Consider the following 19,237-nt stretch of genomic DNA (forward strand, 5'->3'; position numbering starts at 1 on the left):
GGTGCATTTTATTACACAAAGGTCCATTTGCGTGTTATATCTTGTAAAAGAGATAATGCACTCAAAATAAGCCAAGACACATGTCAGGTTCTCTCATGTTTATCAAATTATCAAATGTGGCAGTTTTTATATCAAACCCAGCTGTTTTTGAGGTAATACACAAAGAACAGTCACAATACATGAGAATTTATTTCCAAAACAGACTTGAATCTAGATAAAAATAGATACGTAAATAAAAAGTATATTACACTGTTCAAGAGGCTGTATATGTTTTAAGTATGTACAAAATTCAAAATATACTGAATATGCCCAAATTTGCTGTTGAATGAAAAGAGACTCTGAAATACGCTACATAAAATAGACTTTGAACCTTAATTTACAATCTTTAATCAAGACTAATGGGGAAGAAGGAAATGGCAAAACCTTTTGACCCTGCTGTTTATATTTTCATTATAAATCATACTCTGAGGCAATGTCACATTTGCAGACTTTTGTGCATTTTAATGAAATAAATTGCAAAAATAATCCTGTTTTAGGTGAAATGTTCATAATATGAAAAAAACAAAACAAAAACAGACCAAGTCTCATGCCCAAATACAGAGACACATTTTTTATACAGGATGCCATTCAAATTTCAGTTCTGTGGGCATTCATATTTTCATGGTAAAGTCAATTTTTCTTTGCACATACCAAGAGTACCAAAATGTAGAATTACTGTCGTTATTAAAATACAATGCAGCATAATGTGCCCATCTCCCTGTAAGACAAAAACATGTAAACTTTGTATGTCTGCATCAAACTAAACATTGCAGCTCAGAGTATGGTTTGTAAGTCAGTACAAGTGTGATTTCAAAAACAGTTCTGGCTGGGCGATACAAAACACGCAGTGTTTCAGCTGCTATACTGATACTCCATGGGTTCACCAAAAAACAACAAAGTGGAGTAGAGGACTGGTAGGCAGTGCTTGGTGCTCCAGCAACAATCCCTTCAGCTGGGGGCTTAGAGGATGGAGAGTTGCAGATCTGGTTCCTGATCTGATGAGCTGGTGTGCAAGTCTATCCCAGAACAGGACTCCTGTAAGCGGATCCTGCTGCTGAACGTAGCGCAGCCATTGTTACGTTACTCATATTTCTGACATTGTGAGCCGACTATACAAGTTCACAATCCTCATACTGACATCACAACAGCTTATGGTTCACAATCTCCCAAACCATCCTTCTTCTGAAGTAGGGCATGTGTTTCTGTGAATAAAAGAGAGGTCACGTAAGCCATTTTAGGCCACTATCATGATGATTAACAGATAAATCTTCTTTGTTGATGCGGTTTGTGATTACCTGTGTGAATGTGATTGGCTTGTCTTTGGTAATGTAATCTGCATATTTGCATGTGAACATTCCACAGTCACTACCATTCATCTGCTGTGGAATTTCCTGAGAGCAAAGGAGGAATAAAAATGTTGTTATTGGACATTCCACAGTGCAAAAATGACTAATATAAGTTTGACAGGATATTTGATCAATAAGAATGATTAACCAAAATTCCAAAGGGAATTTCCGAAAAGGATAATAAACTAAACTAAACTAAGTAATTACTTTACCAACTGCTAAGATTTTGCTTTGAAAATAATGGAAACCTATTGGAAACCTCCTAATGTTTCGTAAGTTTGACGACACAGCATGACATGGCACAACAATGAAAACAGACCACTTAATGCTCATGTGAGTAGGACTTACATGGCGCTTTTTGCTGTGCAGAGTCCAGCCTGAGGTATCCAGTTCTTTGCCCTTCTTGTCCTTACTTTCCTGTTGCAGGTATTCACTGGGGAAACAAAAATAAATTACTTTGATGGCTCATGAAAATCAATTTGCAGGAGTTACATTTAGCTCTCCAAATATACACCCCATTCAAAAAACTTATCTGATACTGAAACTTACAACAATATTCTGCATGCTTCATCATTGTTTCCTCCCATAGAATCAAAGTACAGGATAGCCTTTTTGCGGAAATCCACCACCTGAGAGAAAGAGTTGACAATAAAAAAAAACTATAATATAAATCCCAAGATTGTTACTTACAGGTTCACAATTATTGTCATTAAGACTTACAGAGAGGCACCAGTGCACCCCCAAGTGGACAGGAACCAATAGGATATCTTTAGAAAAGATGTCCATCTTTTTGGTCCAGCGGCGGACAGCAGAGTAGCCACTGCTGCGCAGTTTTGGATAGAAAAAAGTGTTGAACGTATTGACTGATGGCCAGCTGGGGTCCTTGCTGCGCTCAACCAGCAGATTCATGTAAAAGTTGATCACCTGAGAAATTAAGAAGGAAGAGTTTCATTAACTGGGCAAGCACTACTGTATAGCTCAGTTGTGCAACACTTATTACTTGCACAATATAATCATGGTTATGTTTTGGGTTTTTTTATATTGTGATATATGCATAACCAAAAGAAGAGTGTGGCCATTTGATGCAAAATGAATGCCTGCTGATAATTCACACACAGATCGTAGCTTGAGGATAATGTGTACTCACCTCATCATTGAGCCAGTTGAGGTTGCTGAGGGTCTGCAGGTCTTTACGCGTAAGGCTGAGACCAAAACCTTCACTTAATACTTCATGAGAACTACCTTCTCTCAGCACCCTGTTCACCTCTGCCTCCATTTCCTTAATGGAAAGAAACAGCATACATGTGAAAAGGCATGAAATTTTAACTTAATCCTCATACTCACTACATATGAATTTGTTCCAAAAACTGTACAGCCTGCAGAAACAAAAAATAGCCAATACTTGTAACACCCGGTATCCCTCTGAATTCTAATATTTAAATTAGTTCTGATCTTATTGTTTTGAACCAAAGAATGGGACTTAAATGGGGGGGGGGATCTATTTGCTCTCAACTTAAGCAGCATAGTGCACTTAATTTACAATAAAACCAACAATTGCTCATCAAAGCACCATTCGGGCAAACATTTAGTCACTCTTTACTTTCAACTGCTTTTCTACTTTTAAAAAGGAAGAAATAAGAAATTCAGAAATACATAATCTTCTAAGTGAGAGCAAGTCTATTTGGGTGGGTCATCTTAATAAATTCTATATATGGTAAACACTGTGCATGCACATTAAGATACAATGACCACACCTCTGTGAGTTCAGGGAATTCTGGTTTCTCTTCCAAAGGCTTAGGTTCTTCTATCACAAGAGTCAAAGGAACCTCCTTTTCCAAAGGAACTCGAACATGGACTTCCACATCTGGGCTGCGCTGCCCCTCTTCAGACAGGCGCTGGGAACCAGTAACAATATGACACAGGTTAGTGGGATAACAAGACGTCGAGAAACAACGGATATGATAAAACTGAATCTGAAAGAGGGCTTCAGTGGTGCACACTCACCTGTCGCAGCAGCTGGGCAGCCAGGGCCTCCTGCTCTTCTATCTGTCTCCGTCTTTCTCTCGCCCGAGAGTCATACATACTAGTCCTACAGTGACAAAATACATGTTTTCCTCTATTCACACATAATATCAGTGAATAATGAATCAATTATATAATTAAATACAATGGAGTGTACTTACAATTCTTTGATCCATAACTCAGCTTGGAAACATGGCACACTGTAAAAAACAGAGAAATACATTATTGTGTATACAAATAAAACACTTGAGTTGACTCTAAGCTTAAGTAATTGTTTTTACTCCACCTACTCACACTTAAGTATCAGAGACTTAACGGTACGGTAATGGCATGTTCATATAAATTCAATTTTAATTATTAATTGGAATTAGACTTTTTCTCAAAGAACTTCCTTGCAATTGTGGATAAACATACACCTTTCAAAAAGCTCAGAATAAAAGACAGGTCAAATCCTTGGTTCTCCCCTGAGCTTTCAACTCTGTTTAAAGCAAGAAACAGAGCATCGTCTCTTGCTAGACGCTCAGGGGACCAATCCCATTGGCTTGCCTTTAGGCAACTAAGAAATAAATGCACAGCCTCTGTAAGGAAAGCCAAATAAAATTATTATTTAGAATTAATTCACTGCTCATATTCAAATCTGGCAAAATTCTGAAAGGCAGTAAATTCTATGAAAAATAAAGCCACTAATTCTTTACCTGAACGTCAACTGTAATAACTGTATATTATCTGACCAGAAAGATATCTGCCTAGCCTTTAATACGCATTTTGCTGCTGCTGGTCATTTATTTAAAAGGATGTGTATACAGGACCCCCCCTATTAATAGTGCTTGTATTTACCCTGTAAACCACGCTTCTCAGTTCACATTACAATCTATTTACAAACCATTGATCCCAGGAAATCAACTGGAGCAGAAAAACTCGAGCCATTCTTTTTACAGCTTTCCACTCCATTTATTACTGAACAAATAACACACATTTCAACAGGTATAATTCCCAATATCTGGAAGTCTGCTCATATGATTCCTTTGTACAAGGGAGGAGACAACAGCGATCTCAATAACTATCGGCCAATATCCAAACTTCCTGTTGGGCAAAAATCCTGGAATCACTGGTGAATAACCAACTCAAAGTATTCTCTCAAAATATTCTGGTTTTGAGTCCTCACCAGTCTGGTTTCAAACCTATGCATAGTACCATATCTGCTGTTACATTAGTTGTAAATAATATTGTTTCTTGTATGGACAAAGGAAGTATTGTGCTGCTGTTTTCATTTCATAAGCTTTCAATAGAGTTGATCATTCTCTGCTTATTCAGACACTATGTCATATTGGGTTTAATTCAATTGCTTGTAGATGTTTTTAGAATTACCTTTCTGAAAAATGTCAGTGTGTCAAAGCTGGAAATATCCCATCAGAGTTTTTACCAGTAACAAAAGGAATAGTTCTGGGCCCTGTCTGGTTTACAATGTATATTAATAATACTAATTATTACATTACCGTCAGTTAGAGAGGAGAAGAGAAAATATCTTCTCTAACTGACTGTAAGGTCCATCTTGGATGATACTATTCTGTATTGTTTTGCTGACTCTGTACAATTTGCTGTTGAGAACCTACAACTTTCTTTTAGTGCTATTCAAGATGCACTTGTCAACCTTAAACTAGTACTTAATGCAAGCAAAACAAAGTTCATGCTTTCTTCTGGAGAAAGATATATTGATTTTAACAGTCTACACTTATCCACACTGAATGGTAGCAATACTGAGAGAGTCACAGAGTATCAATATCTAGGTATTTGGCTTAATGAATCATTTAAACTTCATTTTGAAAAACTCATTCTCAAACTGCAGCAAAAACTCAGATTTTTGTACAGAAACAAATCCAGCTTTCATCTGAATTGTAGGTAAAGTATAGTTGAAGCAGTCTCTGTATCAGTCCTAGATTATGGTGATATAATCTACAGACATGCTGCTGCTTCCACTCTCAAACCACTAGACTCAGTTTATCATTCTGCCATCAGATTCATTACCTGAGATCCCTATGACACTCATCATTGCATTCTATATAACAAAGTTGGTTGGTCCTCTCTGGCACAGAGGCATGATAAACACATATATTTTCATCCATAAATCCCCTGTTGGACATTCACCACCCTATATAACATCTATGCTGGACTGGACCACAGGACCCTACCAAACTCACTTGACTAACTGTCTTTTGCTCCCGCGGGTTAATTGTGAAAAATCTGCCTTTTTTGTGCACCAGACACATGGAATTTTCTACAACACATTCTCAAGATCGACACTCTCACTAACCCTAGACAATTCAAGACGATGATCTCAAACCACTTCACCTCTTGATTTGTTCAACTCTTTAACTTAAAATGATTTTCAAGGCTTAAATAAAAGGTTTGTATAAATGAATGAAAATTAAACTAACAGCATCCAACATGAAATGGTTAGATGTCTACATCCATGCTTGTATAACATTTAATCATATAACACTCAACATTACTATTAATTACAGTGAAATGTAGCTCAGGATAAAACAATGTAAGGAACAAAAAAGCAAGACTGACTGAAAACAAATACTAACCTTGAGCTGTCTTGCTTTTTACCCTTTTGCTCATTTACAATAATTACAGAGTCACCATCATGAGCTGCAAGAAAATACAAGGAGATTACAACCCAAGAAGAAATACAGAAGCAAGCAAATTTTCAATTCACTTATGGTATCCCATTTCACAATGCCTATATTTCCATTAAGTGTACATACAAGTAGGTGAGAATTTTACCCGATGATTGTGTGTCCTGAGAAGAGTTATCCTGCAGAGCAGATGGGGAGGGAGCTGATGTGAGAGTAGCTGCTCTGCTGGAGCTGAGGTCTGTGTCCAGAGACCACGTCTGAATCCCTGGCCTGTTGGAGGCACCCACTGGGCTGGGGAGGTTGCTGGAGTTCTGGCTAGAGATGCCCCTGGGACTGGGGGGACTGCTGGGTTCCTCCGAAGTTTCTCCTGCTGCTGACCCAGTAGGGGAAGAGAAGTGTAGCAGTCTGTGGCTGGTGGTCAGGAAGCTGGTGCTGATGAGAAAGTGACAGGGGGAAGCAGATGAAAGACCTGACACTATCTAGATATAGTCCAGCAAGTGATAAAGTTGTTAAAGTCTACTGCATTTGTATGGATACGTACAAATCTCTGTGTGACCTGACGATGGTGTGCGAGTTGCCGTTGTGAAGGAAAGACGACTGACCACCAGAGACCATGGTCAGAAGCTGCCTGTACACCTCCTTCTCCTCTTCACGAACAGACTGGACAAACACAGAGGAGAACCATGAAGTCAACCAAGAAATACAACAAGATATTTAGAAGGAATCACAAGGTGACTTATTTTCCTGATGTCTTACCTCCTGTGCAGTACAGCGAGGCCTGGCCTTGTGTATGCGGCCAGATGAGGTGCTGTGTGTTGGGCTCTGCACCACTTTGATGGGAAAGGTCTTCTCATACATGCTGGTGCAGGAGCTGCTTGACACTCCACTAAACAAACTGCAGACAAAATGTGTGGTAATCAAACATCAACTGACAATAGCAACTGACAACAGTACAATGATAAATCATATAACAAAAAGCAACTCTTGAAGAAATGAAGAAAAAAAAATTCTTCTGGCAAAAACCAAATGTATGGAATACCTTGGTGTTCCGTATGGTCGGAGGTTTAGGGGCCTGCCTAACCGTGGAGAGGGGTGCAATTCAGGGGTAACGGAGGGTGGCAAGTTGACTGAGTGCCCATTTGTTTTTGGCACTTCACGATGTATAGGACTCATACACACTTGTCGCCTACAGACTTTTGATCCCACAATGGACTTCTCATTACGCAAGCATTCTAGAATTGGGGAAAAAAAAAACAGTCCAAAAATTAACTTCTCTCCAAGAGCTCCTAAAGTCTCCACAAACACTAGCAACATTGATGCAAAAGCGTATACAATGCTTTAAGTTATAATCTAACCTGTTTTGGATGTTTTCCACTCCAAAGTTGTTGAGGGAGCAGCAAACGTCTCACCCAGAGAGTTCCTTTCAACAATCTTAAACCAAACACATGACATGTTTAAATAAAGGCAAAAAACATTTTGACTTATCGACACTCAGGGCCCAAAAATTCATTCCTTACCGGTCTCCCTGCCCAGACTGCTGCTGATGTTGAGGGCTGTGGCTCTCCAGGTGGAGGACCAGGGGAGGCAGGCAGTATATTTCTCAAGGTTGGGCTCACATTGTTCCTCATCCATGTAGCCACACTGGAGCTATGAGTCTTAACCCCTTCAGCTGCAATCTTGACTGTGTCAATAAGATCTCCTTGAGAAATTTAAAACAGACAGACAAGACTGTAAGTAGGGTAATACCTGTTTAACTACAATATATTCTCACATATATTCACACCATAATATGTAACAAAGTGAGTGTTTAATTACCCATTCGAGATTTCTTTATCATTAAGCCATCTTTATCGATATTCTGTCCATCTTCCAAACTTAAGGAAAAAACAGATTGATGCCATACAGTTAATAACACATTCCATCCAATTTGACAAACTGAAAATAAATAGTTTTCTTCACATTATAACAAATGGTTGAAACGCTAAATGACCAGCGAGACAATGAATAGTGGTTCTACAGAACGGACACAAATCACTTCAAAACAACTTGGCGTCAGTTTAATTCCGTGTCTTTTTAAACACACCGACTTTTGATTACACAAGGGAATAACGCTGTTACAGCTCATACCATTCAATTGGTCTTTTCCTCCTCATCTGACCATCTCCCGTTGCCCGGTGTGCATCAGAGCGCTCCGCAGCTGGTACACCATTGCGAAGATTGGCAAAGCTTGTTTCTATCCATTCGTAGATTTTATTCAACATGGTTCAAAAGTTTTAGAAATAACGCCGCTGGTTTAAAGATAAATCGCTATAGCTGCTTTCAGTCTACCTGTCAATATAGTCAAACCAAATGAGGCTAATGCGCTTCATTCGACTGAGGCAGGTTAGCTGAGGCTATTTCAAAGGCTAACACTCCTCGCAAATATCATTTTACTTTCCCACGAAACGAGCTAACCGTTAGCTGGTTAGCTGAGAATTAGCTAGTTGCCTAGCTAGCACACTTTGCTAGCTAACGTTGTTAGCTACACGGCTAATTTATGTTAGTATGTTTAAATTCCAACAGGAATGCGATAAGTCGCAACCAGCGCGTTCGAAAAAACGGTTAGCATTTTGAGTCACACCCTAACTCATTTATATACCCTTAACGTGACTTTAAATTGCATATAAACTCGTTGAAGAATATTATCTCCCGCTTCTTCCTCATTCAAAACCACAACATGGCTGAACAAGACGCTCAACCATCGCACATTGTGATTGGATGACTGGATGCTGTAATTCCCAGTGTACCCGAAATTTAGTGGTTGATTGCAGACTGGAGGATACCATTTAATACACGTCACACCCGCCGGAATTGACTTCTGAACAAAATTCTATCACATGTAACTATAGACACCACACGCACGCAATTATTTAGCGTTAGTCTACCTCTGTTACTTTCATGCCCTATGTGTGTCTGTCGCACTCACGCACGAACACAATTGCACGTGGAGGATTAGCCGATCTTTTCTTTTCTATTATTATATTTTGAATGAAATAATTAGCCGATCTTTATGTCAAACACATACGGCCCCAAAGTGTGTTCTCAGATGTCTTACTCATTCATATTTGACTTAACATATTAGAATAGTTTAGTAGTATTTCTCTTCAGTCTGTAATTGACAGACAGCAAAAATGCAATCCAGGAAGAAAACCTGTTCAGTCTAAAAGATAAAAGAAGCTATATGCTGCATACACCTATAGGCTATATGTTATTTACAAGTATAATGTGTCCAATGAAAGTTATAAAATACAGAACAGAGTATGGTATACACTATGGTGGCAGCATATTGGAGGATGAGTGAGGAAGCCCAGGCAGTTCAGCTCTGTATGAGCAAGTATTGTCACCTGTGCATCACAATACAGAACTAAAGCCAAATTACCTGCCCAAGCAGCACTACATGACCTTTGCCTAGCCATTTCTTTAAATACCATTATTTACCCTATATACAAGGAACTTTATATACAGCTGGAATAATCAGAAAAGTATTTATCTGAGGACCAGAGTGCTGGTAAATAACACATCTAGGATATTTCAAGATGCAAGTATGTTAGCAGGTGATTTTATCAAAGGAGAACATTCAGAATATTCTACAACATTGAGATGTTTAGGCTGAAAATATAAAACTGAAATCAAGCTCCCTTTTGTCCTGTTAAAAGTGGCATAATTTTACATATGTTCACGAGCAACATAGACTAAAAATAAAGGTAATGTAGAGGTGTTAAAGCACATTATTTATTTAATCAGAGAGAACCAGTGAGTGCATTCAGACACATTCACCATTTAATAAATTAATACAGTAACACCAATGCTACAGTGAAATGCAGGGTGCTCTTAAAACAATATACTGCATCAATGTCATCAGATAAAGGTAATCCAAGGACACTTTAAAAGACCTAGAAATTCTTTTCAAGCTTCAAAGTCATCATTTTATATCACACACTTTCCAAAATATATCATTCTGTCATAAAAAAATAAACTTCAAATGTCATGAAATATAGCATAGTAGTAAATCCATGCATGTATGGCACTGTCATGTTTATATTCAATTATCATGTGTCACCTCTTCAAACTGACTAAATAAGTTTAAATAATATTAAGAGCCAACAATCAAGGTTTGTTACAACTAAATATCTTTCATTAAAAAAATTTGTCTAAGCAATCTTCATTAAAAATACTTCAGGTTCAAATACACATATTCAACAAATGACATACTAATAATAAACACTGCAACAATGTGAATGACAAAAAATCAACATATACACCATACAGTAAATATGAGTAAAACATCAAGGCAGAGATGAGTAGCAGCATCCCAAATCCAATAAATAACATTTTCAGATTGTCATTAAAAAGCCAGAAAAAACATGTCAACTTCTCTGAAACTGTTAAAAACACTGAAGGAGTTTCTTGTAATTCACAGTATTGAGACAACATTGGATATGATTGAAAACATAGGAAAAATCTGAAGTTTTTTTAAAGTAACATTTATGCTTTCAGTCACTAAATCAACACCCAAAGCAATAGTCCAGTGATGGGATGACTGTACTTGGCATTGTTAGGGCTTTTTTGAGTCATGCATAATGTATTATAGATCAATTACCTCTTAAAGAGCATTGACATCTATTGTTTGCAGGAGATTTGTGATATCTAGGCAGGCATGGATATAAAGACACCCATACAGCTTCAGATGAACACTCACAGTATATTTTATCTACGTTAAATTGAGGAAGATCACGGATCACTGAATGTTTCTGGTTGGTAAAGCCAGTAAACTAACCACATAATGTGGGTTCACAACATGCTAGAGAGGAGGGAAAGGTTATTGACATTTTGGATGTGAATACTGACATATGTCTATACAAGAGATTCACAAAGTATTCGTGACCTTATCAGTATCAGGCAAAAAAATAAAACTGGTGCTGACAAATGGAAGCATTGTCATCACAATCACCAAAATTTAAAAAGACTCTTATCATGTCTACCTAAATTGCCAAACTGGTGCATCCCTTGTCTGTAGATAAGAAAGAGAGGACGATGGTTTATTCTCGTTTTGTTCCAAAGATTTGGAGGAGGAAGGAGAAGATGTAGATGATATCTAGGTAGATGTTGAGAGTGGCAAAGACGTACTCTTCTGGACTCATGGCGTAGCGCTTGTTCCCCAAGAGGAGCTGGGTGTCAAATGCCAAAAACTGCAACAGAAAATACAACGGCAAGTAAGACATCTTTTTTAAAATTCTAATAGTCAATAGTACAATATATGATCATTTCTATCAATAATGGCATGACAGTGCCTGTACAATTACCATGGTAAACAGTATGGCTCCCAATGCAGCGTAGGTGGCATCCAACCAGGGTACCTAAGTGGCAAAAATGACTAGATTAGATGTGATTCCAGTATTATCCAGTATACGGTCCACTATGTAACATATGATAGTACAGTTACTAAGTATGATCTCAGTTTAGAGTTGGACCTGCATCAGTCTCATGTCAAATATTTGTCAGACTGTCAATTTAAATTCGTATTTGATGTAACTATATCCTGGTTGTCTGAAAATCCTCCACATCCCAATCTTACATGACACACAACTGGTGTAATTGCTTGATTTGGATAGTCATACTTACATATTGAAAGGGAAGGACGAATGCCAACACCAGTCCAGAGATGAACATGACCATGCAGAAGACAAAGAGCACGCCTTGGTATGATGTCACGTCAAACTGGATGGAGAAAGCATATGAAATCCAACATTAGTATGTTAATCCAACAGTGTGAAAAGCTGACAAGTGAATGATTTTCACTCTCAAACATGCATACAGTACATCAGATAACAGATATAATGTGCAGAAAAGTAAAAGTTATTTTTCTCACCTTAGTTTGGAAGCTGAAGACTGTGACCAGGAGACAGACAGCTGCTGTGATGCCCAGACACATCACCACTGACTTGGTGTTATAGAAGCTATTAAAAAAAGAAACATGCAAAACTTACTGAAAATGTTTCAAGCAATTTTAAACAGAATACACAATACAGTTTTATATAGGCCTACATCACTGGCCACACACACAACCTCACGTACTGTAAAGAAAATACACTGATGACTATTTATCTGGGTGCAAAAGCCATCATGCTAGCTAAGGAGAGGGTCTAAAGCAGCAAGACATAATGCAAAGTAACACAAGACAGTGTACCTGGACAACATCCCTGTCATGTAGGAGAGTGAGAGAGTCTGTAATGGGACATATGATAGTCATGTTAAAATGCAGGCATTTGTTAAAATCTCTTCAAGCAAGTCATGACTGGAGAGCATTAACTTTTATAAAACATATTCATACATTTGTTTTAGATCATTTTAACTGTCAACTTACAATTATTTGTGGAGTGAAAGTTACACATTAACAAATATTAATTAATATTAGTTAATCTATGAATGTACTGTTTGCATTTCTAAATCTCAGACTGTAGGTTTGATTTGAAAACTGCTCATCTACTAAAGAACACACAATTCAGTTTATACATGAAAACGTTTATGTTCTGCCTTGTACTTACAAAGATGCCAAGCAGAATCAAATTCCATGGAAACTGTCTCCTGTAGGAGTGAGTAAAAGATTAGAGTGTCAATACTATAGGTGATTTACTTTTTTTTTTTATGTTGTACATTTCATTTTGAGAACTATTAACTTACCTTGGTGCAGAGCAGCAGGATAGGGTCAGATATGTGACAAAGAACACAGCGCTGTTAAACAACAGAAATATTGTTAGATATTTAATTAGACAGAAGTACCATGGACCAAAAATGTACAGAAGTGTATAACTGACTTGAGACTGACTAAACCTGTTACTTACTAAGATGCCCAGTACCACCCAGGGTTGGTTTGAATGTATACCTTCACAGGGTCACTAAAAGTAACATAGTCTTAAGTAAGTACACACAATTTAATCAGAATTACTTGTTCAATATTGTTAAACATGAGAGAAAAAGATTGGACTAATACTCACCAGAATGTGAAAAGAGACACAATAGCGAGAGTGACCAAAAGCTGGATCATCAAGATGGTGTACACCTAAAAGAAAGAATGTTAGAGTGAAAAAAGATTGCATAATTGTACATGTACTGGTATGTGCTGGTCAGGCCTTTAAAGTTTAACATGTTCATTTGAGGTGAATTATCAGTGATACACAACATTCACAACAGAGCTAACATTGTCATCAATATGATGATAAAGCTTTTGATACCTTACGGATGAAGACCCTCCTGATGTTGCGATCATCCCACGTGAACTCTGTGAGCATCTCAACATCATTGTAGCAAGGAGCACTGGTGTCTAGAGAACGCATTTATTTATTTTCAGTGCATTTTTCAGTCAACATATACTGTATGTAATCCCATCACTTCCACACCATCCTAAACCATGATAAACATTGTCAAATTTATTTGTTAAAGATAATGACAAAAATGAGAAGGATAAGGTGTTATCATACCGGCAGTGGCTTCCTCATAGCTGGGAGGAGTTGGTGACACTAAGACTTGTCCACTGGAGGAGCCATTGGTGGCCTTGTTTGCTAGTGGCAGCTGTTAGCACAAAAGATGAACAATTTGTTGTCTTTTAGTTTATACTTCATTACTTCTCATATATATATATATATATATATATATGCAACTCACCAAGAAACAACCCTACCGTCAACCTTGTTTATTTTGGAATTGTGTATATCTTGGATATCTGTTATTGATATTTCCATACTTTACCTTTATTATAGTATAGCCAGCGCGGAGCGGTTTTACCGCTGATCATGTGTGGGAGCCTGCGCTGGCTGTGCCATTGTTTTCCTATGGGTGGCAGCGGTGGCGCCCAACTGGGCGGAAGCGCTGCCCTTGGCGTGGCGCACTGCTCGAAACTGCCACAGAGCGCTGCGCTCAAAGTTGAAATTATTTCGACTTTGCTTTGGCTAGTGACAGTTTAGAAAGATAAGGGCATCTTTGCATTGACCTCGGTTGCCGCTGACCTTTCAAAGCGCAACCAATGAGATAACAGCTGTATTGGACGTAGCCAAAAGCGACATACATTTCGCCATGAATTACTTTGCAGGGAGGTAGAGAGTGATGGAAGAAAAACTGTTTCAGAGTTCCCCAACTCTATAACAACATTAAAAACATACCACAATCTCGCCAGGAAAAGTAATTCATGGCGAAATGTATGCAGTCACAGCCACGTTTGTGAATAAGCATATAGTTTACGAACTTAGCTAAATCCAATGCTAAAGTTAGCTTAGCTTCCATACGCACTTTTTGATGACGTATATCTGCGCTGCGCCTCTGCAAGTGTACTAAACCCTGCGCCATACCTCGCGGTGAGCGAACAGAAAATTTCTTATCATCTGAAGGCAGCATCGCAACTGACATCTGTACTGCTTCATCCTCAAATATAACTGTCATGTATTTCATACAACTAATTAATATTTAACCCGTTTACAGTGTTCATAACTGCAGTTATATTAAATTAAGTTAGAGTTTTGATTGATAGGCTGAGTTAGATCCTATTGATATAAGGTAGTCACGTTAGCCCCAGTTTGTGCCTCATGTATTAGCAAAAGCTGCATTCAGGTCACAGAGCATCGGTTTCTCTAACGCAAACGATAATTAACCGGCGATGTTTGAAAAACCCAGGTCGTTTAAAAACACAACACACAGCTGTTCTGACTGTATTTTCAGAATCAGAAAAATATGAGAGGCACAAACTGAGGGTGGGCTAGCAAGCTTCTTTTTTATTTTTTTTACCAGCGCTACAGAAAGAAATGGGTTGTCATGGTGACGCAACATGTTAAAACAACCAGTGACGCATTTCACAAACATAAACTCAGTTAACACTCAACAGCTTAGCATTGAAGGCAAGCAATATCATGTCAGCGTAAATGAAAATTCACAACAGGATTAAAATGTAATTAATAAGCCACTCTATGTAATAGCTATTCAATACTGCGGGATTGTGTGGCTAGAAATACTATGCTGCAGGACACAAAACCACAGGCTGTTCTGGTTATCATTCATTAAAATTAATGACGGAAAGATTAACTAAATGACACCGTGGTGTTCACAACTGAATAGTCTGCATTGCCATCAAGCATTTGACAATAGTGAGACTAAATGGATGAAGTAGAGACACGCATAACTGACTGTTACATACCAACCTAGACCCCATACAGAATTTCCAATTACAGAACTGTTTTTAATTGTCGTAAAGGTGAATAACTAAATGACACGAAGAAAACAAGTTCATACCTTGCCCTGTGTCATGATGCCTGTCTCTCGTCCTGCAGTAGTTTGTCTTGTTCTGTATGCCAACCAGTCAATGGGGCTCTGGTGTCTCCTTTCTCGATGGTGTAGTTTTTGCGGAGTTTAGCTAAACTGTGAGAAAGGACCTCAGAATGATAGTGCTCTTCTTGCCTGCTCAGACTGAAAACCCTCTGACGAGATTGTGATGTAATCCCAAAACAACGCAGTTAAGACTCGTGCAGATACCCCTCCCTCACCCACAGAGGGATGTTCTAGCAGCATCCAGGTGACGCTGCGCCATAGAGAAAATCTGAGTGTACCACAGCACCAGGAAAAATGGGGAGGATGGATGCCTGCATGATACGTTATGAGGAGAGAAGTCCAGAGAAATCTGGAAATATGGTCTGCAGCAAAAACTAGGAGAGGAGAATTGCAGGGGCTAAAATATTGTAACATTTCCTGATTTACAACTCGGATCAATGCTAGTTACAATGTTTTCTGTGACTGTAAATAGGCTTCTTGCATTAGAATTGCTTGAAACACAAGTTTTCCAGTAAAGGTGAACAATTTACAGCTGTACTTTCCAATTAATTTTCATTATAATCCATTGTTGTAATTGTATTTTAAAAAAATGATTTGGTGCAGAATGAAACTTAATGGTAAGAGGTTTGTTAATTTTGAATTAATTAAAAAAAGAAGTAATTACAATCCACTTGGACAGCCAAAATGTGGCAAAAATATTTGATATTACACCATTTTGGATTATTTGGAAACCCCAATTTAGATACTACTGAATAAATATAATAAAACATCAATATGCCACAAAATAGAAATTCCAGTAATATAAAACAAATCAATATAAATTATGTACAATATGTACACTTTTATTTAAAAGTGTAAAGAACAGAGAAATGTTAAGACAATACAGAGAAAATATCCTGTAGACGGTGCAGAAAAAGCATTCAAAGTAAAACTGACCTACTGTGGATTGCTCTTTTAAATAAAAACACACAGATGCTGGAAGAAACAACATACAGAAATCAAAGTACTGTGGAAGAAGTATTGTAAGAATTGACATTCAGATACTGGTTTACATGTTAGTCATGATCTTATTTCTTTGGATATTCTTTGAGCTCTCTGTAAACTCACATCTTTTCATGTCTGCTTTTAAACATATGATGGAACTACTACATTACTGATCCTCATGGGGATACTGATGGGTGAAATGAATTATATCCTGTCAAACACATCACCCCACCTCCCTATAAGTGGACACAATGAGGCAATAACATGTTATCTGGAATAGTCAATGGAATGATACAGGAGTTTTGGACATGGCTGACAAAGCTTCCAGCAATTTATTTGACAAATGAAGGTAGATATGGCCATGTTCCCAAAGCATTCCTACACAGACAGGACTAGTAAAAGTCTCTCCCAAAAAAAACAACAGAGAAGTAACAAGGCAAACATATAAAAATGGATATTCAATTGAATTTTAATCTACCAAAACACCCCCTTTGATTTCTTTCACTGACACATTTGGCAAAATTTTGACATTATTACTCCAGTGGAACACATGAGGTTTCTACTTTCAGACACACAAAACTGGCACAATACATTTGAAACCAGTCAAGCACATATGGATATGTGGTCTATCTCCTCAGTACATTTCGCCCTCCCCTCTGGTTCCCTCCAGTCTCAGGTCTGTGTCATTCCTGCCCAGGGTGAACAGACTGACTACAGCCATCAAAGCTGCCAGCATCATGACTGCACAGCCTCCAAACATGTGTCTGGTGCCGCTGCCACCCTCCCCTCCACCTGTTCCTGATATCTCCCCATGGAGCGCCAGCAGCCCTAGGCAGGCCAGCAGGTGCAGAGGCAGCCGGAACCAGGCCAGTACACCAGTCCGCTTCTCCTCTGGGATCACCCTGCCCTGGAGAAAGCTGACTGCAGGGAAGTAGAGGCCACAGGCCAGCTCCAGCAGCAGGAAGGCTAGAAAGGATTCATGAGGTCTAGGCTGGCCTGGGGCAGTGGAGAAGGTCAGCATGAAGAAGGAGAAGAAGGCCATCAACACAGCCAGGCAGAGAACATGGCCAGGCTGTAGACAGTAGCGCGTGGAGGTGGCTAGGCGGTACAGCAAGGATCCGACCATGCTGGCAGCCATCAGGCAAGAGAACACTATTCCCAAAGGAGGCCCATGAGGATCTAGTACTGGGGTCCACAGGAAAACAAAAATGTAGAGGACACTTTCAAACAGAGCCTGCACTCCACCCAAGAGCATGACTCTCCTGTCTGACAGCAAGCAGCGCAGCCCATCATGACAGCTGCGTGAGAACCGGGCCCTCGCAGACAAGCGGGTCACGCCTCCATTTGGAGTGCCAAGAAGCAGTGTTTGCTTGTCCCCTTCAGGACCTTCTTCGGCCTCTTCCTTGCCCCAGTCTGTTAACACCACCCAGCCACAGCACACCAAGCAGGGGACAGCCAGGAGAAAGGGAGCTACCGGCCCCAAGTGGAGCCACTCAGCCAGCATGTTAGCCACCAGCCCTGCTCCCACAGCGAGCCCATGGTTCCAGGTAGCAGCTTTGGTGAAGGTGCCAGGGATCCACTCCTTGGGAAAGTCGTGGACATCTACATGACGGTGCACGTACCAGGCTTCAAATGCGGTGGTGAGCAGGGATGTGGACAGACCACCCAGGACACGGCCCACAATCAAAACAAAGTAGTCTCTGGACAGCTTGGTGAGACAACAAGCGGAGTAGGATAGGCAGAAGAGAAGACATGTTCGTCTGCGGCCCAAGGCTTGAGGGAGCCAGCCTGAAAAAGGAGCAAACAGAACACAGGAGGCCAGGCCGCACACATATATGATGGCTATTTGGGATTCCAGGAAGCTGTAGTGGCGGTACAGTTTGTAGAGGTAAGGACCCTGGAGCCAGTCTGCCCACAAAGCCAAAAGGTATGCTCGAAGGAATATACTCTGGAAGCGACGGAAAACTGGGTTGGCTACAGCAGTAGGAGTAGACTGTGGTGGGGTGAGGCGGCGCGCTGTGAGCTCGAGGCCAACACACAGGGCAAGCAGGAAAATGATGGCAAGATATGCTGTCACCAACATGGTGTGATAAACTGCACTCACTTGAGATCAAACCTGAGATCCTGGAGCGTTTTCAACTCTTTTCTTTCTATTTCTCAGCACCTGTGAAGAGAGAAGGTGAACAAGTAGTACATACGTTAAGAGGAACGTTTACGTTCCCACTGAACAATTTACTAGAGTTAGTAATTCGCCATGTTAATTCGTAGCTAACCTGGCTAATAAGCTTTTACTTTTAGGAATTTAGTTCTAGCTACTCGACAAAATGTCATTAGCTAGTTACGACAGCATAGTCCCACCTGCATCAATGACTGAAAGCTGGATTAGTGACAATTTAATTTAGTTTATTTAAACACGTAATTGATGGCGCTGAAATGTACCTGCATGCTATTGTTATTTAGCTAACGCTAGCCTACAAGCTAACCTGCTATTAACGTTAAGATAAATTTGTTGTAACTTGCGTCACTATCCTACCATATATTTTTCACTATACTGTATCATAGTATATGATATATCTTACCATGCCGTTTGACAGTGGTCCCATATTAACTGCACGACGTACAAAAGTGATAACATAAAACATAACTAATAGTGCAAGATACAGGCAAATGTAGCAAACACACAAAGACCATTCACTTCCGGGATCCGGGGTCTATTATTTCACCACAAGGTGGCATCCCTACTTTGCTTTTTGATTTCAAGGGGTTGGAGAAAGTTGTTTCATGTTTGCAGACATCCAGTGTTGCAACTTTCTTGGAGGGCCAGTCCATTCTTAAGGTTGGATTTTATTAAGT

General features: G+C 39.3%; 3 protein-coding genes across 4 annotated transcripts; all 3 read right to left on the bottom strand.

Moving 5' to 3' along the window:
- Window positions 1–83: 83 nt before the first annotated feature.
- senp1 (SUMO specific peptidase 1) lies at window positions 84–8,895 on the bottom strand. The gene is made up of 18 exons (XM_044212195.1): window positions 8,177–8,895; window positions 7,865–7,923; window positions 7,567–7,748; window positions 7,405–7,480; window positions 7,089–7,281; window positions 6,806–6,944; window positions 6,591–6,709; window positions 6,198–6,481; window positions 5,999–6,062; window positions 3,569–3,607; window positions 3,390–3,474; window positions 3,140–3,280; window positions 2,533–2,664; window positions 2,106–2,309; window positions 1,935–2,014; window positions 1,734–1,818; window positions 1,335–1,430; window positions 84–1,241 (listed from the first exon to the last, which is right to left on the bottom strand). The coding sequence occupies exons 1-18, from the start codon at window positions 8,308–8,310 to the stop codon at window positions 1,179–1,181; spliced, it is 2,175 nt and encodes a 724-aa protein (XP_044068130.1). The 5' UTR covers window positions 8,311–8,895; the 3' UTR covers window positions 84–1,178.
- Window positions 8,896–9,806: 911 nt separating this feature from the next.
- Window positions 9,807–16,143, bottom strand: LOC122883475 (protein lifeguard 2-like). Of its 2 annotated transcripts, none has more exons than XM_044212207.1 (12): window positions 15,365–16,143; window positions 13,567–13,657; window positions 13,321–13,409; window positions 13,084–13,148; window positions 12,931–12,984; window positions 12,770–12,820; window positions 12,634–12,673; window positions 12,276–12,313; window positions 11,958–12,045; window positions 11,711–11,806; window positions 11,392–11,445; window positions 9,807–11,277 (listed from the first exon to the last, which is right to left on the bottom strand). In XM_044212207.1, the coding sequence occupies exons 1-12, from the start codon at window positions 15,377–15,379 to the stop codon at window positions 11,128–11,130; spliced, it is 831 nt and encodes a 276-aa protein (XP_044068142.1). In that variant the 5' UTR covers window positions 15,380–16,143; the 3' UTR covers window positions 9,807–11,127. The 2 variants fall into 2 exon arrangements, with proteins under 2 accessions (XP_044068142.1, XP_044068143.1); XM_044212208.1 differs by lacking the exon at window positions 15,365–16,143 and adding an exon at window positions 13,835–14,419.
- A 74-nt stretch (window positions 16,144–16,217) lies between these two features.
- Window positions 16,218–19,118, bottom strand: mfsd5 (major facilitator superfamily domain containing 5). Its single transcript, XM_044212204.1, has 2 exons — window positions 18,964–19,118; window positions 16,218–18,548 (listed from the first exon to the last, which is right to left on the bottom strand). The coding sequence occupies exon 2, from the start codon at window positions 18,465–18,467 to the stop codon at window positions 17,019–17,021; it is 1,449 nt and encodes a 482-aa protein (XP_044068139.1). The 5' UTR covers window positions 18,468–18,548; window positions 18,964–19,118; the 3' UTR covers window positions 16,218–17,018.
- Window positions 19,119–19,237: the final 119 nt, after the last annotated feature.

Source organism: Siniperca chuatsi, linkage group LG10, assembly GCF_020085105.1.
Source record: "Siniperca chuatsi isolate FFG_IHB_CAS linkage group LG10, ASM2008510v1, whole genome shotgun sequence".
NCBI lineage: Eukaryota > Metazoa > Chordata > Actinopteri > Centrarchiformes > Sinipercidae > Siniperca > Siniperca chuatsi.